We start from the raw sequence: 27,660 nt of genomic DNA, 5'->3' as shown, positions 1-27,660 counted from the left end.
ATCAGAAAGTCTTTGATAAGTATCGATAATCAAAATGATCTGATGAAAGAAGGAACAGGCGATTTTGACCAAAGTTAACATCTTACACAGCTTAACGTCACAAGTGCATTGGAGAAGTTTTATTACTACATAAGCTGAAAGGGCTGACAAAAAAAAAAAAAAAAAAAAAAAAAAAAAAAAAAGCAACAGTAGGTAACAGGGGCGTGGTTGAAACAAACGTTTCTGTTTAAAGCACAATTGAAGCATGATACTTGACTTTTGCATTTTAAATTTTAATTCAAGCCATTTTGTAAAATCAGTAGGTTCTCTACAGTGCAATGTAGACTACAATGTATTGTGGACTTAGCCACTACGGGGAAGCATGTGAAGCTTCCTCCCGGTGCACTGCGATGATAGGTCCCCAACTAGAAGAGGCAATAAATCTATTTGATGGGGGTGGGGTGATCTCACCAATTTTGATGACAATAAAAATGTGGGAGTGTGAAACATTCGGTGATGATTCAACCCTGGGCTATGTCAGGTCATTTATATTTATAAGAAACATTTTTTAATAGGTTAGCATTTCATGCCGTTACAAAATGTTTTATTTAGTTGAAGTCAGACAATCGACTCAGACTTTCTGCTATTCAGATATTCGAAAAACTGAAAAATTCTGAAAAGAAAAAATGTATGGTTTGTTTTTAAAAAACAATTTTGGCTTTGTTCAGAATTTCTTCTATATCAAAAGAAAACAAATGTAAAAACCGAAACAAAAATATATACTTAAGAAACCACGTAAACTGATCAAATAGTTTATTTTTGATAAGAAACTTACTAGATTTATTATGTAATCCTACGAATTCCAATTAACCACGTTAATTATTTTTATAAGAATAAAACTATTTAATCAATTTATGTGTTTTTTGGAATATATATTTCTGTTTTGTCATAATTTAGATTTTTCTTTATTTCATTTTCTCAGTATAGGAAAAATTTTGGTCAAGTACTCTTATTTTTTTTTCTACAAAAAAAAAACAAAAAACAAACTACCAATAACTAAAGTTTTTATAAAAAACGAAAATAATTTTTAGAATTAGTTTATTGATTTGATGAAGAAACAAGAAAATGTGAAATTAATTTTTGTCATTTTTTTGTCAGCAAAAATGCAAATCATTGAAATGTGAATAACGTTTCGTTTCAAAAAGTTCTGTACATTTTTTTTTTCATTTTCAACCGATTTATAAATCAAATGCCTTCTCCCTCGATCGACTGATTTAATCGAATGAAGATTTATTACGAGACTCAAACCAAGCCTGGTTAATTGTCCTCTTCATATCATCATCTCCTTCCTCATACATATTTTTCAGGATATCCATGATTCCTTCACTGGGATCTTTGCCTTCATCAAGTGCAGGTTTCCTTAAAGTTAAATAAAAATTTGAAGTTATTTGATGCAAATAAAATAGATAAGTTTGAAAAATTCCACTAAAAATATTCATCTTATCAGCCATGACAGAGTAGAAGTTTTAAGTAATTAGCAATTGTACTTTGAACCTTGCCCTCACCGAGGATTGAACCTTCAATTTCCAGAAAAGTAACTTACAACTGAATTATACCAAATTATTTATCCATTATGTCACGGGTTCTTGCGAAACAGATAAAATATTTTGTAAATCCTCAATGCAGGCAATTACTTAAGACTTCTACCTGATCATGGCTGATGGGACAAGAGCATACTACCCCTTGGATTAAATAAAAAGGGTTCACTCAAAATTCCATGGAGATTTCAAAGTTCGACAGAAAGATTCCCAAGTTTGACACAATGCACTTAATGAAAGTCAGAGGTTAAAATGATCAAAACATTAAAATAAAACTCAAAATGAGAACAGAAGTTTAAATAATTAAAATACGCATTATCACTCTCATCTGAAAATTTAGAAACAAAGTTGATCAATGTGTTGTGACAATAATCATTGCTGAGAGTCAAAAAGATACGGAGATTTCCATTAGAACTAAAAGAAAAGATTTTGTAAAAAACATTGCAAATTTTACATGTTTCTTCAACCGTCGTATCATGAACAAAAGTCCATAAAGAAAAGGGTAAGCATAAAAGATTAACTCATAAACATTAGGGAAATTTTTCTGGGTGATTAAAAAAATATCTCCAAAATTATTTTCTACTTAAAACATTTAGCGTTTGAGGGGTTGTTATAAGAAAAATAAAAAAAAAGTTACTTTTTAGTTTTTTCTTTGGATTTCTCTGCTGCTGTCTCCGTGACGTGAGCCCAGTTTGCGCTGCTAGTTTTCATCATCATCACGACAAAACTGTCAGTTTTAACCTGATACAAAAAAAAAAAAAAAAAAAAAAAAATTATAATCAGGATTTTTTTTTTTTTTTTTTTAACATTCAAGAAAAAAATTTGCCAAACTCAATGGCAAAGCAAAGAATCTATAAAAAAAAAAATGTGTGGATGTCAAAAATGAGAAATGTGCTGGGTAGAGGAAAAAAAAACAGATGATTGGGGAAAGAGAAGTTTTAATAGGTATTTGAAAAATCAAAATATTAAATTTCAACTAAAAACAATGTTATCTACTTAATTATCATGTCAAAATTAGTAACAAATCTAGAAATTATGAAAAACGATAATGTAAAAAATTAAATATTAATGAAAATAGTTTTTGAAAAAAATATGTTCTACTTACAAAATTAACTTCAAACTATGAGTTACTTCCCTTGTTAAAGTTATATTTCAAAATAATGGCAGATTTCTGAATTATGAAGGCAAATCGTTAATATTAGTAATTTCGACATGAAAATAGATAACATTGCTTTTATTTGAAGTTCAAATCTTTCTATTTTTGTTATTCCAAACATGCACCAAAATACATCACACTTTTCCCTCTGGGAACACTGGGTAATCCTATCAGTCTTCAAAATGGAACCAAAATTTCATAATTTAAAAATGTAGGTTTGAAATGTGTCTAACTAGAGATTTCTTAGAAATAAACCTAACAGATAAAAATGAATTTAAAAGCTACTACAGACTAGCAATTTGATTGTTAACCTGTTTTGCCAGGGTGATCACCAAGTTTTCACCAAATGCCAGTGTCGCAATGGCGTTAACTCTCAGATTTCTTCCTTGGCCTACACTACATCCCCGAATCAGTTGCCATGGCGATCCTGAGCAAAGTCACCAGAGATGGCTAATTGCCCACGAATCTGAGAGCTTAACCAGGTCCTCCTCAATAATGGTTGTCCAAGAGCTCAGCTGGGTAATGATATGCCTGCGCCACCCAGGCGGAGAGAATTAATGTTGAAAATAATTTCAACATCAGGAAGAAAAGGTGCATCAAAACATAACTGCAAAAGGACGGCAAAGACAATAGATTGAGATAATGTTAAACTTTTTTTTTTTTTTTACAGGGTAGTCACCACTTATCAAGGCTCGGAAGCCACTCGGGGATAAGGGTTATTACGTGTACAGTAATCAGTGGGATAGTATCGTAGTAATCATTAGAATTGGAGATTTGATAAAATGTCTTACTTAAAGGGCGGTTCATCAGGAATTTGTTTATGCTGGACTTGAAGACATCCAAGTTGTAGTCAGGTGGGAAACAGGAGGACGGAACAGAGTTCCATACGCGTGCACTTCTAAGAAAGAAGCTTTGTTCATGGAATCTACGCTTTGGTTTTGGCACAGATAAAGAATGGGGAAAATGTTTGACAGTGGTTTCAGCTAGACAAGTGTTTATTGTGAAAGATAGGCGAGGGGGGACCAGAAATTGGAGTTCAGATGAGCACTTGCCATGGAAGTAATGATAAAACAAAGACAGGCTTGCAACGTCTCTTCTGTTGGAGAGAGATTGCAGGGAAGAGAAACGGGCATCCCCCACTAAGCCACGAAGTCTATTTTGTACTCTGTCAAGGCAGGATAGGCTGTTTTTAGCAGCTCCTGCCCAAATGTGGCAGCAGTACTCCATCCTTAGACGTACTTGGCTTTTATATAGATAGAGAATTGCATCAGCAGTAAGATATCTTTTGGCGCGATAGAAGAATCCTACCATTTTTCCAGCGACCTTGGCAGCTGACAATGTACGTATTCGATTTCAGGTCAGGAGTAAAGGTCAAGCCCAGAAGCTTGTCAAACATGGGGTTTCTCCTAGACAAGAGCCATCCATTTCAATTGATGCCAGATGGGGATCAGAGCATTGATGATGTAAAGATAGGAGTTTGGTTTTAGATGCATTAAAAGGTAACCACCCACGTCTTCCCCCACTGAACCACTCATTCGAGATCAGAGGAGAGGGAATCAGAGAGAGCTTTGTCATTTACAGCCTTTGATGTGTTGTCATAGATGGTTGTGTCATCAGCATAGATGTCAACGAATGATTTAAGTATGTGTTTAGGGAGATCATTGATGTAGATCAGGTAGAGAGTTGGGCCCAGGATGGACCCTTGAGGGACTCCAGAATTAATACAGTGGGCCTCTGATTTCTGCCCATCAACCACTACTCTTACAAGCCTATTAGCATTATAGATTAGCCTGGGTACCTGGCGATGACCGGGTGTTTGGAGGTGTGTGCTGAAAAAAAAAAAAAAAAAAAAAAGGAGGAAAAGAACATTGGAGAAAAAAAAAAAAAAAATGTCTGCCGTTGTGTCCATCACCAAACCGAAAGTGTCGAAGGTTTAAATTAAGGCTAGTCAATCGAAAAGAGGGAATGACTTTTGAAAATATCGGCAAAAAAACAACTTCTTTGTAGAAAAGTTCCCAGTTAAGAGTAAAGGAATTACTGTTTTTTTAGTCAATTTTTTTTATATTTGTCGAACTTCAAAACGATACCGATCTCATGAAAATCGGTCACTTCTGTCAAAAGTTTTAGGCAGATATACAAACATACATCTACACAGACAGGTGAGATTTATATAATAGATAACATGAATAATAAAAAAAAAAAAAAATGCAAACTCCACCTATCTGAACACGCAATTTGATTTTTAGATTCCTTTTGTCATATGTATTGCACAACAAATATATTCAACTAAATTTCTTTGATTTATGCAACTTAAATATCTGTAGACATCAAAACCGTTTAATTTCCTTCTGATTGACGTATTTGGTGATTTTACTTTTTACAATCTTTCTCCATGAATCACAAGAAAAAAACTTATAGCAATATGAAATGTTAATCTATTCTAAACATTGTTTCTCATCAATATAAATGATTGACTGCTATCATTTCATATTCTGTCATTATTTGGAATTTTGGGAAAATTTGATTATATATTACGAAATCTGTTATGAACTGTCAGGCAGGATAGGAAGCCTCATGCAGCTCCTGCCCAGATTTTTTTTTTTTTTTTTTACAAGGTGGTCACCACTTATCAAGGCCCGGAAGCCACTCAGGGATAAGGGTTATTGTAAGTACAGTACGTTAGTGTGGATATTTAATAAAGTGTATTAAAAAAAAAAAAAAAAAAAAAAAAAAAAAAAAAAATGGAATATTGTTGCCATATCTGGGCAGGAGCTGCTAAAAACAGCCTATCCTGCCTTGACAGAGTACAAAATAGACTTCGTGGCTTAGTGGGGGATGCCCTTTTCTCTACCCTGCAACCTCTCTCCCACAGAAGAGACGCTGCGAGCCTATCCTTGTTTTATCGTTATTTCCATGGCAGGTGCTCGTCTGAACTCCAATCTCTGGTCCCCCCTCGCCAATCTTTCACGAGAAACACCCGTCTAGCTGAATCCACTGTGAAAAATTTCCCCCACTCTTTATCTGTGCCTAAATCAAAACGCGGATTCCATGAACAGGGCTTATTTCTTAGAACTGCACACCTGTGGAACTCTGTTCCGTCTGCCTGCTTCCCACCGGACTACAACTTGGATGTCTTCAAGTCCAATGTTAACAAATTCCTAATGAACCGCCCCCTTAAGTAAACACTTCATCAAATCTCCACACTAACGTAATGTACTTGCAATAACCCTTATCCCTAAGTGGCTTCCGGGCCTTGATAAGTGATGATCACTGTAAAAAAAAAAAAAAAAAGTGTCTACTTAAGGGGGCGGTTCATCAGGTATTTGTTTACGTTGTAGTCAGGAGGGAAGCAGGCAGACAGAACAGAGTTCCACAGGCATGCAGTTCTAAAAAAGAAGCTTTGTTCATGGAATCTACATTTTGATTTAAGCATAGAAAAGTTTTTGACAGTGGATTCAGCTAGACAAGTGTTTTTCGTAAAAGATTGGCGAGGGGGGGACTAGAGATTGGAGTTCAGACGAGCACCTGCCATGGAAATAATGGTAAAACAAAGACAGGCTTGCAACGTCTCTTCTATGGGAGAGAGGTTGCAGGGAAGAGAAAGGGCATCCCCACTAAGCCACGAAGTCTATTTTGTACTCTGTCAAGGCAGGATAGGCAGTTTTTAGCAGCTCCTGCCCAGATATGGCAGCAGTATTCCATCCTTGGCTTTTATATAGATAGAGAATTGCATCAGTAGTGAGATATCTTCTGGAGCGGTAGAAGGATCCCATCATCTTTCCAGCGACCTTGGCAACAGACTTGATGTACGTGTTCCATTTCAGATCAGGAGTGAAGGTCAAGCCCAGAAGCTCGTCAAACATGGGGCTTCTCCTAGATGAGAGCCATCCATTTCAATTGATGCCAGATGGGGATCAGAGCGTTGATGATGTAAAGATAGGAGTTTGGTTTTAGATGCATTAAAAGGTAACCACCCACGTCTTCCCCCACTGAACCACTCGTTCGAGATCAGAGGAGAGCGAATCAGAGAGCTTTGTCATTTACAGCCTTTGATGTGTTGCCGTAGATAGTTGTGTCATCAGCATAGATGTCAACGAATGATTTAAGTATGTGTTTAGGGAGATCATTGATGTAGATCAGAAAGAGAGTTGGGCCCAGGATGGACTCCAGCGTTAATACTGCAGGCCTCTGATTTTTGTCCATCAACTACTACTCTTATGAGCCTATCAGAGAGAAATGATTTAATGATAGAGAGAATATTTCCAGTTATACCGTAGCTGGAGATGTAAGTGTGTGTGTATGTGCATATACATACACATATGTGTGTGTGTGTGTGTGTGTGCACACACACGCACTTGCCACATCTGGGCAACAGCTGCTTGAGGCACCCTATCCTGTCTTGACAGAGTTCAAAACGGACTTTGTAATCAAGTAAGCAATGCCCTTTTCTCTTCTCTGCAACCTCTTTCCAACAGAAAAGACGTTGCGAGCCTGTTTCTGATCTAACTTGTTTACATTGGACTTGAAGACTACCATATTGTAGTCAGCTTGAAAGCAAGTAAACGGAAGAGAGTTACATAGGCGTGCAGTTCTAAGAAAGAAGCTTTGTTCATGGAATCTACGTTTAGGTTTAGGCATAGATAAAGAGTGGGGTAAATTATTGATAGTGGTTTTAGCTAGACGAGTGTTTTTCGTGAAAGTTTGGCAACCATAGATTGAAGCTCAGATGAGCACTTACCATGAAAATAACGATAGAGCAGAGACAAGCTCGCAAAGTTTCTTTTATGGGAAAGAAGTTGCAGGGAAGAGAAAAGGACATTCCCTACTAGGCTACAAAGTCTGTTTTGAACTCTGCCAAGGCAGCGAGCCTGTTTCTGATCATTAGTTTCATGGCAAGTGTTCGACTGAGCTCCACTCTATGCCCTCCTACCATGACCAATCCTAAAAAAAAAAAAAAAAAATCACTATCAATAAATTCCCTCACTCTCTATCGTTGCCTAAACCTAAACACATACTCCATGAATGAAGCTTCTTCCCAAGAACTGCTCACCGGTGGAACTATTACACTGGTCTGCTTTCCGGCAGACTACAATATCATTAATTTCAAGTCCAATCCAAACAAGTTCTTGTTCAGCTGGCCTTGTAAATGATCTAACTATACCAAATTAGTTCTACAAATGATCATTACACAACTGCCCCAATGATTACAATACATGCATTAATCGTTATCCTCGAGTGGCCTTTGGGCCTTGATATATGACAACCTCTTTGTAAAAAAAAAAAAAAAAAAAAAAAAAAAAGTTATGAAAATAGCTATGGCAATTAAGTTACACAAAATTTCCCACATTTCACCCTTCTGAGGATTTGTCAGACTATTGCATGGAATTGATGTTACCTAATGTTTTATATAATCACTTGGTGTTAAGTTGGCTAGTTAGCCAATCAGATTCTTTGTCATTCCTGCACCCATTTTCAACAGCCAATGATTGTGCATTTATCAGACAAAGATTCACTTGACTTGTAATTCACCTCTTTTTTGGTTTATTTTTTAAGGAAATTGGCAATCTTTCTTTGTGTATTAAAAGCAGAGCCAGTTCTAACCTAGATGTGTTTAGATACATTTGCGCTTATATATGTTCAGTCTTTTTTTAATTTATTATGATCATATATATAGATACTTAATTTTTTTATGTGTTATCCTTAAGTAAAATTTATTTTATGCATGCAGACGATTGCTATTCCGCTTTTGTGGTTTAATAAATTTTGGTGTTCTTTAAAATAGCAAGTTTCTCATTAAGACATAATGTACATGTCATCTAAATTCCTACACATACTAGTTTGAAGTATAATTTTCCACCATCTTCAACATTTTAGTTTCTTTTCATAATAGACTTTAAGTAATTTAATTTGGTCCTTAAAAACATGCAAATATTGCAGATTTTAACAAGACTTGATTAAAAATATCAAAATAAGGGGAGGGGAGAACACGAATAATAATCTTTAAAAAATATCACCTTAATAAAACTTTCTGCAGGTATAATCGTCCCTGCTAATCGCTTTACACCAAACCGATAATTTTTGTTGTCCAAATTGGAAACCGTCAAATCCATGGATCTGGAAATAAAATAAAATAAAGATGATAAATTTCAGCTTAATAAGCACCACATTTGATATATATTAGGATGTTGCAAGCTTTTCTTATAAGCACATGTTGCAGTGTTTGTCCAGAATTCCTTCTAAATCAAAAGACAAAAATGAAAAGATGTGTATAATGTATGTACCCGTGATTGAAAGAAAATATTGTATTCCAAAAATTATGTAAATTGATGAATTAGTTTTATTTTTTTATATTTTGGAGTAAATTTGAGTTTTGTTTCCAATGCTCCTCTCCCTATGTTAAAATGACTTTCTAAAAATGTTAGAGTTTTTTTTTTTTTCTTTAAATTGTTTTCAAGATAGGGTTGCGTTGTTGTTGCGTTATTGTTGCGTTGTTGTTGCGTTGTTGTATCATAAAGGGGATTGTGTGTAATATATCTAATCAGCCTTAACGTCATGCGATCGTCTAGTGGTCCAGCCTATTAAATGATATGTTCATATGCTGTTGTGTGTGTGGTACACGTATTTTCAGACATACTTTCTGCGTCGTCGATGTTGGCCCATCTGGAAACGTCTAGTCTTGGAGGGGAGACTGGTACTTGTTTTAGACGAATATTCATTCACTCCAACACGATGAATTGGTTTTATAGTTTTTATTTCACTTTCCAGATGTCTCATAGAATGATGGAAAATGAATCTGGGTTGTGTAGTTTCTCTTAGTCTCGTTTCTACACACGTCAGCGTCCCCCCCCCCAGTAAAGGGGAGGAGACGTCTAAAGCCATCCATCCTCTTCTACGCCCAAACCAAATCTCCATGATTCAGCTAACCTGATCACGTGACTCACACGCAATCCGATCAGCTGATCTTGACTTCCGTTCAACGTGTCTACGATATAATTTACACACCTCCCCCTCTCTCAATCAATTCTCTAACATTATTATCGCCATTCATTTGGCCACAAAATTTGACTTTAAATATAAAACTACTTTATCAATTTACATGATTTTTGGAATACAATATTTTCTTTCCATCACTAATGTGTTAGATTAGAAATACACATGAAAAAAAAATTTAAATGGCTTCAAATATTTTAACACTGGCATATGTATATATATATATATATATATATATATATAAGAGCTTGATGAGCTAAGAAAGAATCTTTAATTCTTAAAAATCCAATTAAAATTAAGGAAGTTACGACTATTTTTGTGCCTCACACATTTGGATATTTTTCCCATATGCATTTTGTCACATTTTTTACACTACTTTTTCAGCAAAAATGTTATCTTTGTTAAAACAGAAGATGAAGCAATGAAATTTGCCATATAAGTGTATTTTTGTGCTAAGAATCAGAACATGCTACTGAAAACTTCCAGAAATTAATGGTTTCCAAATAATCTGCAGTAAATGCAATTCCTTAAAAAATGCCATGTATCTATTAAAAGAAAATAGAGAACTCAAAGTTGAATTGTAATGCATTTTATGTATAAGAAAATTAAATCAAAATTCAGGACTGTTTAAAAATGAATACATTGCAATATTTCTTTGATATTTTTGTAGATTAATACCTTCTGCTATCCCCCACCAATTTGAACACTTCTCCAAAATGTGATTCTACCTTTTTAGACAATTACGTGTGAACTTGAAAAACTTTAGTGAAAGATAAAAATTACTTCAGAATTTAATGTAGAATTATTCCGCATTTGAGCAATTTAATCATTTTTGTCTGAGAGATAAATCCTGTGAATTTTTATTTTTCTAAAGACAATTATGTGATTTTAAGTCTTTGTGGAAGGATTGCCACTGACCGAGTTAAATGGTAGGGATAAGAAACAAAAACAATTTCAGAATTTAGAGTGGGGGATTAATTTCACATAAATTTAATGTAAAATAATTCACCATTTTAAGACCATTTTAGCTTTTTAGGACAGTTGACTAATTTTTTTTTCATGGGAGAGAAATCATGTGCATTTTCTTTAAAGAAAAGTCCATTTTGTTTTGTTTTTAGATGTTTATATGTAGCTTACAGAGGAATTCTATTTGGTAGGGGTGGTTTTTGTTTTACAGCATATCAACCCTTTTCAGGTTATTTAATGCCGAATCCAAAGATTTTGATGAAATTTTTTTTTAATAGAATATATTTGTTTTCACGTCAGTTTCTATTTAACCCATAGTTGGGACCCTAACAGGTACTATCACTCCGGGTCAGAGTGGACCTGGGAGCAATGGTAATTAAAGGGTGGCTCCACACTCCCCAAAGCCCACAAGCTGGGGCCTCACCACTGGATATAGTTTAAGGTCATATCCAGGACCATTTGGTAGGGAGCTTGCCACTGAAACTTAGGGTTATTCTGTCTCAAATCATCACAGGCTTGACACTCATAGCCATAGATCTGGCAGTAGTTTGCACTGCAGATAGACAATATAGGAACTAAGAAATCCTGAAAATTTGAGCACATAACTCCAAGCAGTTCCGAATTTAGAGCATTTTTTGTTTTGGTGTTAGTCACATAATGTGACGTCCGGGCGACAATTTTGTGATGTCATTTCTTTGAATATTTTCTGATTGAAAGATCGTTTGGCCCTGAAAATTTATCCAGGTAAGTTTTTTTTGACCCAAGGAATCCAAAAATGGCATCAGATTTTCTCAAAAATGAAGCCTTATAGAGATAAAGGTTTTTTGGATTTTTTCACAAAGGTTTATTGGATGTGATAATTTAGACGTGTTAAACTTACGTCATACCTTAATTTTGGAATAAGTTTTGGAATAAGTCAGATACTAAAACAGTTCTGGTAACAATTTCAAAGATCTAGCAGTCTTCAAGATTAGTTGATGAGGGTTGGAAACACCAAGCCAGATAAAAATATGCTTCTTCTATTTTTTTTATAAGAAATCAGTAATAGGATAGTAAAAAGCTTAAGAAACTTCTAGTACTATCTCAAACCAACAACAATTTTGATTAAGAAACTTCTCGAGAAACTTTTTAATTCTCAAAAGACTACAGGGGTCATTTGGATGCAAGCTTTTAAACTTGTGTTTATATTTTCCTGAAATCGTGATTTTTTTTTCGCTCTAATTTTCTATATAGCTTTCTGAATATTTCTAACCTATCAATGTCAAAAACTCAAATTTACAAAATAATTTTCCCCAGGGTGTCCTTGAGAGTAATCCCTATCAAATTTTTCAGAAATTCCAAAAATAATAAAAGTGACCTAAAATGATCAAAATACAAAATTTTATTACTTTTCATGATGGGATACTCAAAACTATGTGGAATCTGAAAACATAAAAATGTTGGTATATAGTATATAAGAAATGACATCACAAAATTGTCGCCCAGGCGTCACATTATGTGACTAATGCCAAAACAAAAAATGCTACTGTCAAGGGGCATAAGTTGAAGGGATACTATGTAGGGAGTTGAGCAGAAAGATGTCCATTCACATTACACTTGAACTTCTGCATGTCAGTACAGTTTGATAAGCAGGAACAGAAGGGGATTCTAAAGTTTAACAGTTCTTGGGAAGAAACTATTGGAGTAGAAGGCTTTCTTACATCTAGCGATCTCTACTGTGTAGGGATAGAACTTTGCTGCTTGTCAGGTTTGAGAGGAGTATTTACGTTGAGGAGAGTACAAGGGCTTGTAGTTTGGAGCATTCACCATTAAAATACTTGTAGAACAGACAGGAATGCAACATTTTGTCAATGGGACAGAGGCTGAAGCTTAGATGACAGTTGAAGACCTATCAGGTTTGCAACTTGAACCCTACCCAGGAATGAGAGACTAGTAGCAGATGCACCAGCCAAAATGTGATAACATTACTCCATATTTGTTCTAACTCATGTTCCTTGTGAACGTTAAACCGAGGAGTTTGAAAGAAGTACTTTCAAGTAATGCCATAGTTATTGGTGTTAACTTAAAAATGTAAGAATTTAGTTGACCAGTTGATAAAATCGAAACACATGAAAATGAAAAAACAACTTACCTTTCTTCAAAATGAGACGTAATACTCTCTTTAGGAAGATGTTGGACATTTTTTAGATCAATGTAAATTTTCACATATTTATTAGACTGGTCCCAAGCTGTTCAAACAGAAAGAATGGAAATGTTTACTTATTTAACCCCAACAAGCCAATTTACTTCATCGTTGATAATATGTATAGATCTACAGAGTGCCTTAAGAAAAAAAGAAAAAGAAAAAAAGAAAAAAAGAAAAAGAAGAAAAAGAAAAAGAAAAACAGAAAAAGAAAAACAGAAAAAGAAAAAGAAAAAGAAAAAGAAAAAGAAAAAAAAGAAAAAGAAAAAAAAGAAAAAGAAAAAAAAGAAAAAGAAAAAAAAAGAAAAAAGAAAAAAAAGAAAGAAAAAGAAAAAAAGGAAAGAAAAAGAAAAAAAGGAAAAAGAAAAAGAAAAGGAAAAAGAAAAAAAGGAAAAAGAAAAAAAGGAAAAAGAAAAAAAGGAAAAAGAAAAAAAGGAAAAAGAAAAAAAGGAAAAAGAAAAAAGGAAGAAAAAAGGAAAAAGAAAAAAGGAAAAAGAAAAAAAGGAAGAAAAAAAGAAAAGAAAAAGAAAAAAAAAAGAAAAAGAAAAAAAAAGAAAAAGAAAAAAAAGAAAAAGAAAAAAAAGAAAAAGAAAAAAAAAAAGAAAAAGAAAAAAAAAGAAAAATAAAAAGAAAAAAAGAAAAAGAAAAAGAAAAAAAAAGAAAAAAAAAAAAACTCACATTTTGAACAATGATAAAAAACCATTATGAATATAGAATGAAATGGAAGTTTTGAATCCAGATGGCAAATGTGATTGAAGAATTGTTTGCAAATGTTCAAATTGATGATCATTATTGTTCACACAATGTTGATAACAGTCAAAGTATGAGTATATTTTTTGAGACACTTCATCTCCAATTATTTTTGGAGGGGGGGGGGCTAAGATTTAAGCATTTAACATATTTCTACCAACAGAAGAGCTAGAATTGATTCCATCTAATATATGCAAAGGAATTTTTGTTTGTTTAATCAGTGTATCAACCTTCTTTGGGTCATTTAATGTTGTATATAAGGTTTAAAGATTTTTTTTCATATTTTCGGAGTTGATTATCGCTGGCTATCTTCGGGCAATGTTTTTGTATAGTTTGTTACTTGATGGTAATTATATTTTATGTTAAAGATTTGCTCATTTTAGGAAATTTAGAATGGTTTTCAGGTTTTCTTTTTCAAAAGTTCTTTTAAGTTTGTGGCCTTGTAGTAGTGTTGACAAATTTGTGCGAGATCACAGAAGTCAAGTAAAAAGTGTTTCACTGTATAAGGTTCATGACATGGTATACATTTGGGACATTCTTCACTTTTTAGTATGTAGGAGTGAGCTATGTATGTGTGTCCTATCCAGATACGTGATAAGACTTCTTTGCACAACTGTTGAGAAAGTTGTAAAAAGGTTGCTTAGAGCTAATTCTAAACTATATAAAGCAAATTCATAAGCAAGACCAGTCTCAGTAATTTCACTTACACATTTAAATAAACTGAAGCCTTTTTTTTTCTAAAATAGGCACTAAAATTTTAGTGAGGAACATATAATGCATTGAAATTTTGCTGCAAGTCCAGAATCCAACCTAATTAAAAAAACAAAAATCTTTGACACAAAGCGAAAATGTCATATTCCAAAAGTCACAAATTGATCAAGTAGTTTTTTTTCTTAAGAAAATCAAATTTTATAAAGAAAGAGCAGGTCTTGATCTGCCATAGTCAATAAAGGGAGACAACTAAACTACCCAAATTTTAAAATCGATCTTGTAATAGCTACAATATACTATTAATAACAGGTTTCTGTTGACACTGGATTTGAAGGTGGCCATGTTGTAATCTGCAGAAAAGCAGTCTCTTAGTGTACATGTCTGTGCAGTGCTTCTGTTTTAGGGGAAAAAAACATGACCGAATCATAAGCTTAAACTTAAATCTTTAAGTTAAAAAAAAAAAATTATTTCTATAATCAACGATCTAAACTAAAATATCAAGTTGCAAAAAACATTACAATAAACACAGACACACAGCATCCATGAACAGCTGTTTCATTGCATTATGGCTCTGATACGGCTAGTATTTTCATGCCGATTCAAAATCAGAATGTCTGGTCTGTAGCCTGGCACTTCACCCACACATTTAGCCATGGCATTTTTGCCATCAACACCCAAAAATCAACATGGTCCATATCATTTCAAAGACGAACTTTTTCCTGTTGATTACAATATAATGCTGATCCTGTGCAGTTCTAGGAGGACCTCTTGAAGAGTAACTTTACAACTGAATTTTACTAAGTAATTTATCCACTATACCAGTGAGAGTGACTCTCAAAATACAATTGCAAATTTAAGACTTTTACCCAGTATTGGTTGACAGAATGAGAGTATGCTACCCCGGTGGATTAAATAAAGGTTTCTGCTCAAAATTACATGCAGATTCCAGAGTTCAACAAGATAAAGCTGAAGAAGGTTGGAGATTACATCAACTGAAACATTGTAAAAATAATACTCAAGATAACAGTAATCCGAAGAATCCAGATAATACAATTTTCTTTTTTTTTTTTTTCAACCTTTTTTCTGAGAATTTACACTTATAAAAAATACAAAATAGGATATATAACAATATATGCTAGCTGTTTAAATAACAAAATATTAAATGATCTTTTCAAGAATGAATTAGGACATGTTTACTGGAATCCAACCATCTAATATATAATAGATTAGCCGCGATACGAAACAATATTGTAATGGATACCTTTTGAAAAGTAATAAATAACCAACTGGAACTTTCAGAACTATTATACTACGCTATATCCTTTGGAACCCAATAAAAGGCATTCATTGAGCTTGGACTTGTCAAAATTTAAAAAAGTTTTCATTATAAAAAACAGAAATATTTTTTAAGTCCATTACGATTGGTATATACAAACTGAGTAGGTTTCAAGTAAATGATTAACATATACACACATACATACATATATATATATATATATACACACACACACACACACAAAATATAAAAAAAAAAGAAAAAGAAAAAAAAAAAGAAACCAACTCACTGACCATAATTGGTAATAACGCTTGTCGGACACTGACTTTGTGGAGATTTGACACTCGACTTTGCTTGGTTTTCATCTGTCATTATTTCAGATAATTCCGTCTGTAATTTCTGTAATTCAATCTGAAGAATATTCTTTACGTGATTCCGCTCAGACTTTGACATCAGCATCTCCACCTCCTCAACATCTTTTTTTATCTAAAAAAGAAAAAGTGTAGCTGGATTTATTCAGTTAATTAAACTGGTAAATATACAAATTCCAGCTGTAAATATATTTAATATCTTATGAAAGGGTACAAAAATTTGGTTCTTGTCTAGAATTCAACCTAATTAAATGAAAAAAAAAAAAAAATCTTTACAATGTACGTACGTACTCCTCACAGAATGAAAATGTCATATTTCAAAGATCATGTAAATTGATCAAGTACTTCTTTTTTTTTTTTTTTTGAATTCTTAATTAAAAAAAACTATTTTACAATCAAATTTTATGTGGAAGCGAAACATTGTGTTATGATCTGCTATCTATACATATAAAAGCGAAAATGTGTGTGTGTGTGTGTGTGTGTGTGTGTGTGTGTGTGTGTGTGTGTGTATACACACTTTTTGTGTATGCCCGCAATAGGCTTTTTTCCGGGGGCTGATAGCTTGGCTCCCTCGTTCTTAAAACCTTTTATATCACATCTAAATCATATCTACGAGTTAACGGGGGTCGCCTGTCTATTTAATATGCCCGACTTTGAAAAGCTAAATATTCCACATTTTTAGATTGCCGTATGTTGCTTTCGTTTTTCGGTATAAAAAAACTTGATTCGAATAGACCCCCTCCCCAGCCCGTGGTCTCCAGGAAGTGATGTAAACGTTTGGTCCATGTTGGCTTTTCACCGTCATATCAGACAGTTGCTTTCATTTCGAAACATCCCTAATAAACGGGGAAGCTGCTTTTCCTTCCCCAAAGTTCGGTAAAAACTGTCCCGCACAAAATCTTAACTGCTGAACAGCCATTGCTTACGTCATGTTTCAAGGTCAAACATCATGCGACAACTTCCTCGCACCTGTCAATTTCATTTTACTTTATAGACGTTAACTTAACACGCTTATCAATTCCTCTCCCTTCATGGCCGAGATGGTGAGGTGTCTGGCTTTTTTCCCTTTCGTTTTCACCTTCGCGGGTTCAAGCCTACCTTCCTACTAGAACTGTTTCTTTTACACCTCCAAGCATCCGGCCAGGTTTTGATTTAAGACCACACACATCTCGTAACACCCGGGCAACTCCAGGTACCCCCGCTAGTTTATAATATAAATCTCACTTGTCTGTTTAAATGTATGTATGTATGTATGTATGTATGTCTGCATAAAACTTTCGACAGAGGCGACAGATTTTCACAAGATCGGTATCATTTTGAATCTCGACGCTTCAGACGACAAATATCGAAAAATTGGCCCAAAACATTAACTCCTTCACCTTCAACTGGGAACTTTTCTACAGGAAGTGGTCGCTTTTTTTTGACTAGTCTTAATTTAAGCTTTCGCCACTTCTGGTTTGGCAATGGACACAATGGCAAAGACGTCAGGTGTTTTTTTTTTTTTTTTTTTTTTTTTTTTACATGGTTTTCCTCCTTTGCAGTACAGCTTCAAGCCTGCCACTTTCTTTTTTGCTCAACACACACCTCCAAACACCCGGGCTAGTGTTTAATAAAGGAGACAACTCAATTCGAACTACAGAGATTTTAAAATTAAACTTGTAATGTCTATAATATACTATGAATCACTAAAACAAAAAGAAAATTATTTTCTATATAAAAAACCTACTTGATCAATTTACATGATTTTTGAAATATGACATTTGTTTCATGACCTGTACAAGATGTTTTGTAATTTTCTTAAATAGGTTGAACCCTGGATTTGCACCAAATTTTTTAATGTATTTTGCATATAATGTTGCTGATATGCATAAGAATAAAACAGGTTTTAAAGTCATTATGCAATACGAACAATCAATTCTTTCTCTCAAATTTAAATTTGTAGAAATAAATTTTGATCACTTCAACTTCTAAATCAAATTATTGTGAAATGGGAATTTTAAAAGTTTTTGATACGTGTCGGGGGGAAAAAAAGCGTTTTGTGGAAACTTCCATTTAATGTTCAAAAATATGCTTCCAGATTTAGTCTGAATAAAGTATTGATATGTCAAACTGATTGCTATTTGGATCAGTCTTTGAAAATCACAAAAATAACTGTTAGATATGCAAACTTTGTTCATTCAATTCATTAAATACAATAGACATTTTTTTTTTTTTTTAACTTTTATTATAGAATCATTACTTATTAAGGCCCAGAGGCCATTCAAGGATAAGGGTTAAGTATCAGATGAGACAACACCGATGATCGATTATTATGGAAATTGATAGAAATTAAGTGGACGGCTTTACAAGAACTTGTTTACAATGAACTTGAAAAGCGACCATGTTATAGTTAGTTAGAAAGTGGTTCTACAGTTGTGTCTCACTGACGAGCAGTCTTGGGTGGGGGGGGGACTTTGCTCATGGAATTTTTGTTTAGTTTGGCAGTCTATGTTGTCAGATTTTATTTTGAAGTTTTTTTGTTTTTTTTTAAGAAAGCTGATCAAGAGATCAAATAGACAAAAAATATCGTATTCAATGAATACGTTCGATTATGCAATTCTTAAAGTTAAAACACATTGCAGGTCTTAACATTACACCAGGATTAATGCTTTTAAAATACAAACGTCAGATGTTCCTTTTGTCTTAGCTTTTTTTTTTTTTTTTTTTTTTTTTTTTTTTACACGGTGGTCACCACTTATCAAGGCCCGGAAGCCACTCAGGGATAAGGGTTATTGCAAGTACAGTACGTTAGTGTGGAGATTTAATAAAGTGTCTACTTAAGGAGGCGGTTCATCAGGAATTTGTTTACGTTAGACTTGAAGATATCCAAGTTGTAGTCAGGTGGGAAGCAGGCAGACAGAACAGAGTTCCACAGGCGTGCAGTTCTAACAAAGAAGCTTTGTTCATGGAATCTACGTTTTGATTAAGGCATAGATAAAGAGTGGGGAAAATATTTGACAGTGGATTCAGCTAGACGGGTGTTTTTCATAAAAGATTGGCGAGGGGGGAACCAGAGATTGGAGTTCAGACGAGCACCTGCCATGGAAATAACGATAAAACAAAGATATGCTCGCAACGTCTCTTCTATGGGAGAGAGGTTGCAGGAAAGAGAAAAGGGCATCCCCCACTAAGCCACGAAGTCTATTTTGTACTCTGTCAAGGCAGGATGGGCTGTTTTTAGCAGCTCCTGCCCAGATATGACAGCAGTATTCCATCCTTGGACGTACTTGGCTTTTATATAGATAGAGAATTGCATCAGTAGTGAGATATCTTCTGGAGTGGTAGAAGGATCCTACCATCTTTCCAGCGACCTTGGCAACAGACTTGATGTACATGTTCCATTTCAGATCAGGAGTAAAGGTCAAGCCCAGATGCTTGTCAAAACATGGGGCTTCTCCTAGACGAGAGCCATCCATTTCAATTGATGCCAGATGGGGATCAGAGTGTTGATGATGTAAAGATAGGAGTTTGGTTTTAGATGCATTAAAAGGTAACCAGCCACGTCTTCCCCCACTGTACCACGCGCTTGAGATCAGAGGAGAGAGAATCAGAGAGAACTTTGTCATTTACAGCCTTTGATGTGTTGTCATAGATGGTCGTGTCATTAGCATAGATGTCAACGAATGATTTAAGTATGTGTTTAGGGATGTAGATCAGGAAGAGAGTTGGGCCCAGGATGGACCCCTGAGGGACTCCAGCATTAATACTGCAGGCCTCCGATTTTTGTCCATCAATCTCTCACTACTCTTATGAACCTATCAGAGAGAAATGATTTAATGATTGAGAAAAAATTTTCAGTTATACCGTAGCTGGAAATCTTGTGAAGTAGGCCTTTATGCCATACCTTGTCAAAGGTCTTTGATATGTCAAGAGCAATTGCCCTAGAAAGAAAGCCTTTGTCAAGAGATTCACTAATCCTATGAGATATAACCGTTAGCACATGTGCGGTAGATCTTGCAGAACGGAAACCATATTGCATGTCACTAAGAAGGTTATTTCTGCTGAGTTGGTTGACTATTTCTCTATTTAATATGGATTCCAGCAACTTACTCATGACACACAGGAGACTTATTGGTCTGTACTGAGAGGGAGATGACTTATCACCTGAATTCTTAAATACAGGACATACTGATGAGGTTTTCCAGGGTGTTGGAAAGCACTTCTCCTTAAGCCAACGCTTAAAGAGTTTTGTAAGTATGGGAGAAAGTTCTGGTTGAAGCTTTTTTAACACTATAATTGGGATGCCATCAGGACCAGTTGCTTTTCTGGAATCAAGGTTCTTGATTAGCTTGGCGACCTCATGCACAGATATTTGTATGTTACCTAGCGTGTTCTGTGTTATAGGAGGAAATATGGGGAGTTGATGGTCTTCGTCGCATAGGGTAGAATTAGCTGCAAATTCTTGGCAAATAGTTTGGCCTTGTCTGATGCTGATGAGATGACCTCTGGTCTATTGATAATGGTTGGGATAGAACGCACACTTCTGTTCAGGATCCTATTTGTTATTTGCCAAAACTGGTGGGAACCAAGCCGCTGATCAGCTACTTTGGATTTAACAGACTGGGCATATAGCTCTCTTGCATTTTTTATTACTCTTTTACAGTGGTTGCTGGCGTTCCTGAAAGTAGCTTTAGTCTCAGCTTTTTTCTTAGCTTACTTAGATTATTCTAACAATTGTTTCTGCAAAATAATTCATGATGTTACACATGACATGTTATCTAACATTCTTCTTTCTATTCATAACTAGCAGGCCGCCCGGCATTGCCCAGTTGTAAAATACGCTTAAATATGATATTTTGATTAATGCAGATGTTGTATTTATTATACTAGCAGTTTAGCCCGGCTTTGCTCGGGCCCTATGTACTGTTCATAACTTTATGTGCATATATATATATATATATATATATATATATATTTATTAAAAAGTTTGACTCATGTCCAGGTAACCTACATCTAAAATTTACAGATGTAGAGACTCAAAATTGGCAGAGGAGTTTGGTAGAGTCTGCAAAGGTACACTCAATTTTGACCTCTTGACAGCCAAATTTTCGCCCAAAAACGGATTAAAAAGCTTGTTGCATGTCTGAATACCTTAGGTAAAATCTCAAATGTTTAGACCCAAAATTGTCTGAATAGTTTGCTAGAGACTGCAAAGGTCAAATCTTTTAAACTTTGACCCCTTGGCAGCCAAATTTTCGGCCAAAAACCGATTAAAAAGCTTGCTACATGTCTGAATACACTATGTAAAATTTCAAATGTTTTGACCAAAAAATTTGCTGAGTAATTTGATAGAGATCACAGAGGTCAAATTTTTTTAACTTTGACACCAATTTTGACCCCCATTTATTTTTTTTGGTTCAAATCAAAAAGTTTGAATCCATGTCCAAGCAACCTACATTTAAAATTTCAAGTGTTTAGACCCAAAATTGGCGGAAAAGTTTGATAAAGTTTTCAAAGGTCAAATCGTTGAACTTTGACCCCTTGAACGCCAAATTTCTGTCTGAAAACTGATTATAAAGATTTTCCCAAATCTCAATACTCCTGTCAAATCGCGAGTCTGTAGACTGAAAATTGACAGTAGTTAGGTAGGGAAATACACAATGACACAGACAATTTCACTTTTATAGATATATAGATTATACTGGATCCAATATATAGTAATCTATATATAAAAGTGAAAGTGCCTATGTGTGTGTGTGTGTGTACATTTCCCTACGCAATAACTATCAATTTTTAGTCTACAGACTTGAAATTTGATAAACAGGGTACCGAGATTTGGGAAAATCGATGTGATTGGTTTTTGGCCAGAAATTTGGTGATTAAAGGGTTAAAGTTCAACGATTTGACCTTTGAGAACTCTACGAAACTCCGACAATTTTGGGTCTATGCACTTGAAATTTTAGATATAGGTTCCTTGGACATGGATCTAACTTAATAACTTGATTTGAGCCCAAAACAATAAATTTTAAGGTCATAATAGGGCTCCAAGTTAAAAAAAGAAATTGACCACTGCAGTTTCTTCCAAATTACTCAGACAATTTCTGGTCTAAATATTTGAAATTTTACATAAAGGGTATTCAGAGATAGGGCAAGCTTTTTCATCGGTTTGGGTCGAAAATTTTTAGTTACCAATATATAAATGTATGCATGTATGTCTGTTTGCATGTCTACCTTAAACTTTCAATAGAGGCAACGGATTTTACCAAGATCAGTATCATTTTAAAGTTCGACCTTTCATACGACAAATATCGAAAAATTGGGCTAAAAACATTAATATCTTCCCCTTCAACTAGGCACTTTTCTATGGAGGCGGGGGGCACTTTTTTCGCCGATATGTTTTAAAGTTATCCTCTCCTTTAGATTGTCTAGCCTTAATTTTAAAAATGTCACTTCGGGTTTGGCGGTGGTTGTTAACAGCATAAACGTTAGGTTTTACCCCGTTCTTTTCCTCCTTTGTGGTACGGGTTCGAGCCTGTCTTCCTACTACCACTTTTTCTTTTTTTTGCTCAACATAAACATCCAAACACCTGGGCAACGCCGGGCTGAAATGCTAGTGATTTAAAAAGTTAGACTTGTGTGCCACCACCGAGAATCAAAACCAAAACGTTTAGCTTATGGTTTACTTTTTCCTTTGACGTTAATGCCAGGGCTATGAAGATATGTTTACTGCAAGGCTAAAAATTAAAACATGAACTAATAGCTATTACATTATGCATTCATATTCTTAATGCCGATGTTCAACCCTCACCTGGTAAATTGCATTTTTTTTTTTTTTTTTTTGAATTTTCAGATTTTTCCCCCAGCTAAAACCAATATAAAGTTTCGCATGGGTTTGAATACCCTATATATTAAGTTTCATGCCTGTAGACCAAAATCTGACAGGTTTGGTAGGCAAAATTCTTTAAATATATATACGCATACATAATATATAGGAAGAGGGTTGTGTTTACTATAATCTTTATGCAAATATTACGCAAGTATAAATCATGTAGAATATCTGCATGAACATAATTGCACATAATAGTTAACTAGCAATCATCCCATTCGTTACTTTTTTGAACTGTAAATCTATAAAAAGAAAACGAACTCATAGAAAATTTCACAATAATCACGCACTTTTTGTTCAAAGTAGGTATCTTAACACTGGCGCAATGCTTTACCTGTATAAGACACAAATATGTTCGAAGATGGAGTACGGTTGTAACATGCAGGTAGGAGTTACAAATAGTACATCAAGTCTGTTGCCAAGGTCGCTGGAAAGATGGTGAGATCCTTCTACCGCTCCAGAAGATATCTCACTACGGATGCAATTCTCTATCTATATAAAAGCCAAGTACGTCCAAGGATGGAATACTGTTACCATATCTGGGCAGGAGCTGCTAAAAACAGCCTATCCTGCCTTGACAGAGTACAAAATAGACTTCGTGGCTTAGTGGGGGATGCCCTTTTCTCTACCCTGCAACCTCTCTCCCACAGAAGAGACGTTGCGAGCCTGTCCTTGTTTTATCGTTATTTCCATGGCAGATGCTCGTCTGAACTCCAATCTCTGGTCCCCCCTCGCCAATCTTTCACGAAAAACACCCGTCTAGCTGAATCCACTGTGAAAAATTTCCCCCACTCTATATCTGTGCCTAAATCAAAACGCAGATTCCATGAACAAAGCTTCTTTGTTAGAACTGCACGCCTGTGGAACTCTGTTCCGTCTGCCTGCTTCCCTCCGGACTACAACTTGGATGTCTTCAAGTCCAACGTTAACAAATTCCTAATGAACCGCCCCCTTAAGTAAACATTTCAGCAAATTTCCTCACTAACATAATGTACTTGCAATAACCCTTATCCCTGAGTGGCTTCCGGGCCTTGATAAGTGGTGATCACTGTGTAAAAAAAAAAAAAAAAAGTACTCTCTCCTGCTTTAACAAGATACAAAATCTGGCTTCAAAATCTAGTGGGCAAGGCACTTTTCTCCCCCCTTACTTCCTCACAGAAGAGATGTAGTGAGTCTCTCTGCTATACCATTATTTTCATGGCAGGTACTTGACTGAGTGTCTATGGTCCCATCCCCTTATAAAACATTCTCAAACACTCCTCCAGCTACAACAACTGTCGACATTTTCCCTTATTCTCTATCTGTGCCTACAACTAAACGAAGATTCCATGAGCAAAATTTCTTTCCCCCAAACTGCATGTCTATGGAACACAATACTCCGGTCGTTTATACACGATGTCACAACATTGATAAGACGGGAAGGAAGAAAGAAAGCCACCCGGGAGTTACTTAAGTGGCTGGACGAATTAATTGAGTGGTCTAGGATGAAATTCAAAGTAACAAAGTTGAGGAATCTTAACGATCAGGAAACAGGTCCCTCATCTGGCAACAATTGAATGGCTCTCATCTTGGGGAGGCTCCATGTTTTGACAAACTTCTGGGCTCGACCTTTACTCCCGATTTAAAATGAAATATGTACATCAAATCGGTTGCCAAGGTCGCTGGAAAAATGATGGGATCCTTCTATCGATCCAGTAGATACCTACCTGCTGATGCAATTCTCTACCTACATAAGAGCCAGGTACGTCCAAGGATGGAGTATTGATGTCACATCTGAGCAGGAGCTGCTAGGAAGATCTTATCCTGCCTTGACAGAGTTCAGAATAGACTTCACAGCCCAGTGAGGGATGCCCTTTTCTCTTCTCTGCAACCTCTTTCTCACAGAAGAGATGTTGCGAGCTTGTCTGTTTTATTGTTATTTTCATGGCAAGTGCTCGTCTGAGCTTCAATCTCGTCAAACATTCATGAGAAACATTAGTTTGGCTGTAAACACTATCAATAATTTCCCACTTTATCTGTGCCTAAAGCTAAATGTAGATTCCATGAACAAAGCTTCTAAGAACTGCACACCTGTGGAACTCTTCCATTTACCTGCTTTCCAGCTGACTACAACATAGCCATCTTCAAGTCCAATGTAAACAAGTTATTGATGAGTTGTTCCCCATAAGTAGTCCAATTTACCAAATTTACACTGCTAACAATTACTATGATATTGTCCTTTTGACTACTGTACATTCTTTAACCCATATCCTCGAGCGTCCTTTGGGCCTTGATAATCGGTGATTTCTTAAAAAAAAAAAAAAAAAGATTAGATTCTCCATTGGCGGCGATCCTATACCAACATTAAAAAGAGAAACCGATAAAAAGTCTTGGCAGAGTGTACCAGAAATCATCCTGTAGTGAAAGACGTACAACAAACAGCAGAGAATGGAACAAAAACAATTGATAACACCTCATTTCTTGGTAAGTTCAAATGCTGGGGTCTTCAATTTGTCCTGTGCCCCAGACAACTATGGCCAATGATTTAGTGATATCAAAAATTGAAAGGATAGAACAATAGGTATCTATCTCCACAGCGGTGTATAAAACGTCAGCATTGTACACAACAGCAACGTCATCATTTCGTGCTTTTACATTCTGTGTCAATTTATATGGATGGGCATTGGCACGATAATGTTAATAACGTTTTTTTTGTTATCGGATTTTCATATTTACATTTAGGTTTTACTGATGCAGATCTTGACAGAATGGTTTCGATATTCATCTAAAACAAAAATAAAGTTAATATAAATATTTGGCTGCATACTATCCTAGTTTACATTGTGTTATTATAGAGTTTTATAATAATAGAAATATTTGTATATTAAATAATATCTGAAGTAGGGTTGCACCGATTAATCGGAAGGTAATCGGTCACTTTACCGGCCGATTATTTACTTTTCTCTTTCCTATAACCATTTCATCCTATAACCATTTCATCCTGAAACCATTTCATCACTGCAAAGTGACTCATGATATAGCTTTGACACATCAACACAGTAACTACAAATTTAACTAATGTTTAAATTAAGGCTAGTCAATCGAAAATAGGGGATGACTTTTAAAAATATCGGTGAAAAAAGCGACCCCTCCCTGTAGAAAACTGCCCAATTGAGAATGGAGTAATTAATGTTTTCAGCCAATTTTTCAATATCATCCGAAGGGTTCAGCTACAAAACGATACCGATCTCGTGAAAATCCGTCGCCTCTATTGAAAGTTTTAGGCAGACATATATACATTTAAACAGGCAGGAGAGATTTATATTATAGACTAGCGGGGGTACCCAGCATTGGCCGGGTGTTTGTAGGCGCGCGCGTGTGTGTGTGTGTGTGGGGGGGGGGTTTAGATCAAAACAAAACCTTGTTTAAATATTAAAAAACCGAAGAGAGAGAAGAAAAAAAAAAAAAAAAAAAAAAAAAATTAAAAGTTTTGGGAGGGAGGTAGGCTTAAACCCAAAGCCTTGAGATTAATAGTCTGATGAAGGCAGGGACTTTAGAAGAGTCGAAAATAAGCGTTCAAAAGCTCAGGTGGTTTTTTAGGTCAAATATCACGCCGTAGCAGTAGCAGTGAAAACAAATTCACAGCGTGAATTTTGTAAGATAAAAGTCGCTGAAATAAAAGATATTTACAACGTCGTTTTGTAAATCAGATATTACCATCTCGGTAGCATATAAAAAGTTATAAGAATGAGCGACCAACCCAAGAACCACCTCGAAAAAAGCCTTTGCCGGACATACAAAAAAAAATGCACACACACAAACAAACTAGTACACATTTTGCCTTTTATGCGAGGGGTACCCGGCGTTGCCCGGGTGTTTGTAGGTGTGTGTGAAAAAAACCTGAAATGTGAAAAAAAAAAAAAAAGAAAAAAAAAAGGTGTCTGTGAAAAAAAAAAAAAAACGAAGCCTTGACGACGCACAGTTGGAAAATAGTAAAGTGTGAAAAAAAAAAACACAACAGGTGCGCGTTTTTGATTGACGTGACGGCGATAGCTATTCAGCAGTTAGCATTTTGTGCGGGACAGTTTTTAATGAGGTCAATAAATCGGTTTGTTTTTTAAAAACCCGCTCCCTCGTCTCGAAATGAAAGCTACCGTCCGATATGACGAAGACATTGACCAAACGTTACTTAGCTCTCTAGAAACCACTGGCTCTGGGCCTGTGATTAGAGTCGAGTTTCGCTTTTTGTTTATACCGAAAACCGAATGTAACGCGTGCCGATGCGGGAAATGTGGAATAATTAATGTTTGAAAGTCAATAAAATTAAATAGACAGGCGAGCTCCATGGTTAACTGTGAGATATTACAATTTATAGATGATATAAAAAGTTTTAAGTTGTGAAGCGAGCGAGCGCTTCTCTGAAAGAAGCCTTTTGTGGACATCGAGGAAAAGCGTACATACATACATTTTCGCTTTTATGTTTATAGATTAGCGGGGGTACCCGGCATTGCCCGGGTGTTTTGAGGTGTGTGTGCTCTTAAATGAAAAAGAAACCGGGGGGGGGGGGGTAAAAAGTTTTGGTAAGTTGGTAGGATCGAACCTGAAGCCCTGAGGCGAAGTTTGAAAATAAAATGTGAAAAAAAAATATGAACCGTTCGACCAGCCAGAATGAGTTACTGAAAGATGTTTGAATTTATTTAAGTAAGAACAAAATTGACAGGTGCCCGCATGGAAGTCGTAGAGTTAAGATTTTGTGCGCGCGTTACGACGACGTAAGCAATAGCTATTCAGCAGTTGTTTTTAATGAGGTCAATGACCAGGTTTGTTTGTTATAAGC

At 35.3% G+C, this 27,660-nt stretch overlaps 1 protein-coding gene across 1 annotated transcript in view; it reads right to left on the bottom strand.

Moving 5' to 3' along the window:
- Positions 1–1,060: 1,060 nt before the first annotated feature.
- LOC145241305 (calcyclin-binding protein-like) overlaps positions 1,061–27,660 on the bottom strand; it is a 43,035-nt gene continuing 16,435 nt past the window's right edge. Inside the window, exons 2-6 of the mRNA XM_080104092.1 lie at positions 15,902–16,094; positions 12,821–12,917; positions 8,748–8,847; positions 2,215–2,318; positions 1,061–1,398 (exon numbers count right to left, since the gene is read on the bottom strand). Of these exons, the coding sequence (XP_079960218.1) occupies positions 1,254–1,398; positions 2,215–2,318; positions 8,748–8,847; positions 12,821–12,917; positions 15,902–16,094 (639 nt within the window). The 3' untranslated portion in view covers positions 1,061–1,253. The remainder of the gene's footprint in view (positions 1,399–2,214; positions 2,319–8,747; positions 8,848–12,820; positions 12,918–15,901; positions 16,095–27,660) is intronic.

Source organism: Euprymna scolopes, chromosome 20, assembly GCF_053919585.1.
Source record: "Euprymna scolopes isolate OS-2025 chromosome 20, ASM5391958v1, whole genome shotgun sequence".
Taxonomy (NCBI): Eukaryota; Metazoa; Mollusca; class Cephalopoda; order Sepiida; family Sepiolidae; genus Euprymna; species Euprymna scolopes.
This window is presented reverse-complemented; position numbering and strand designations above follow the sequence as displayed.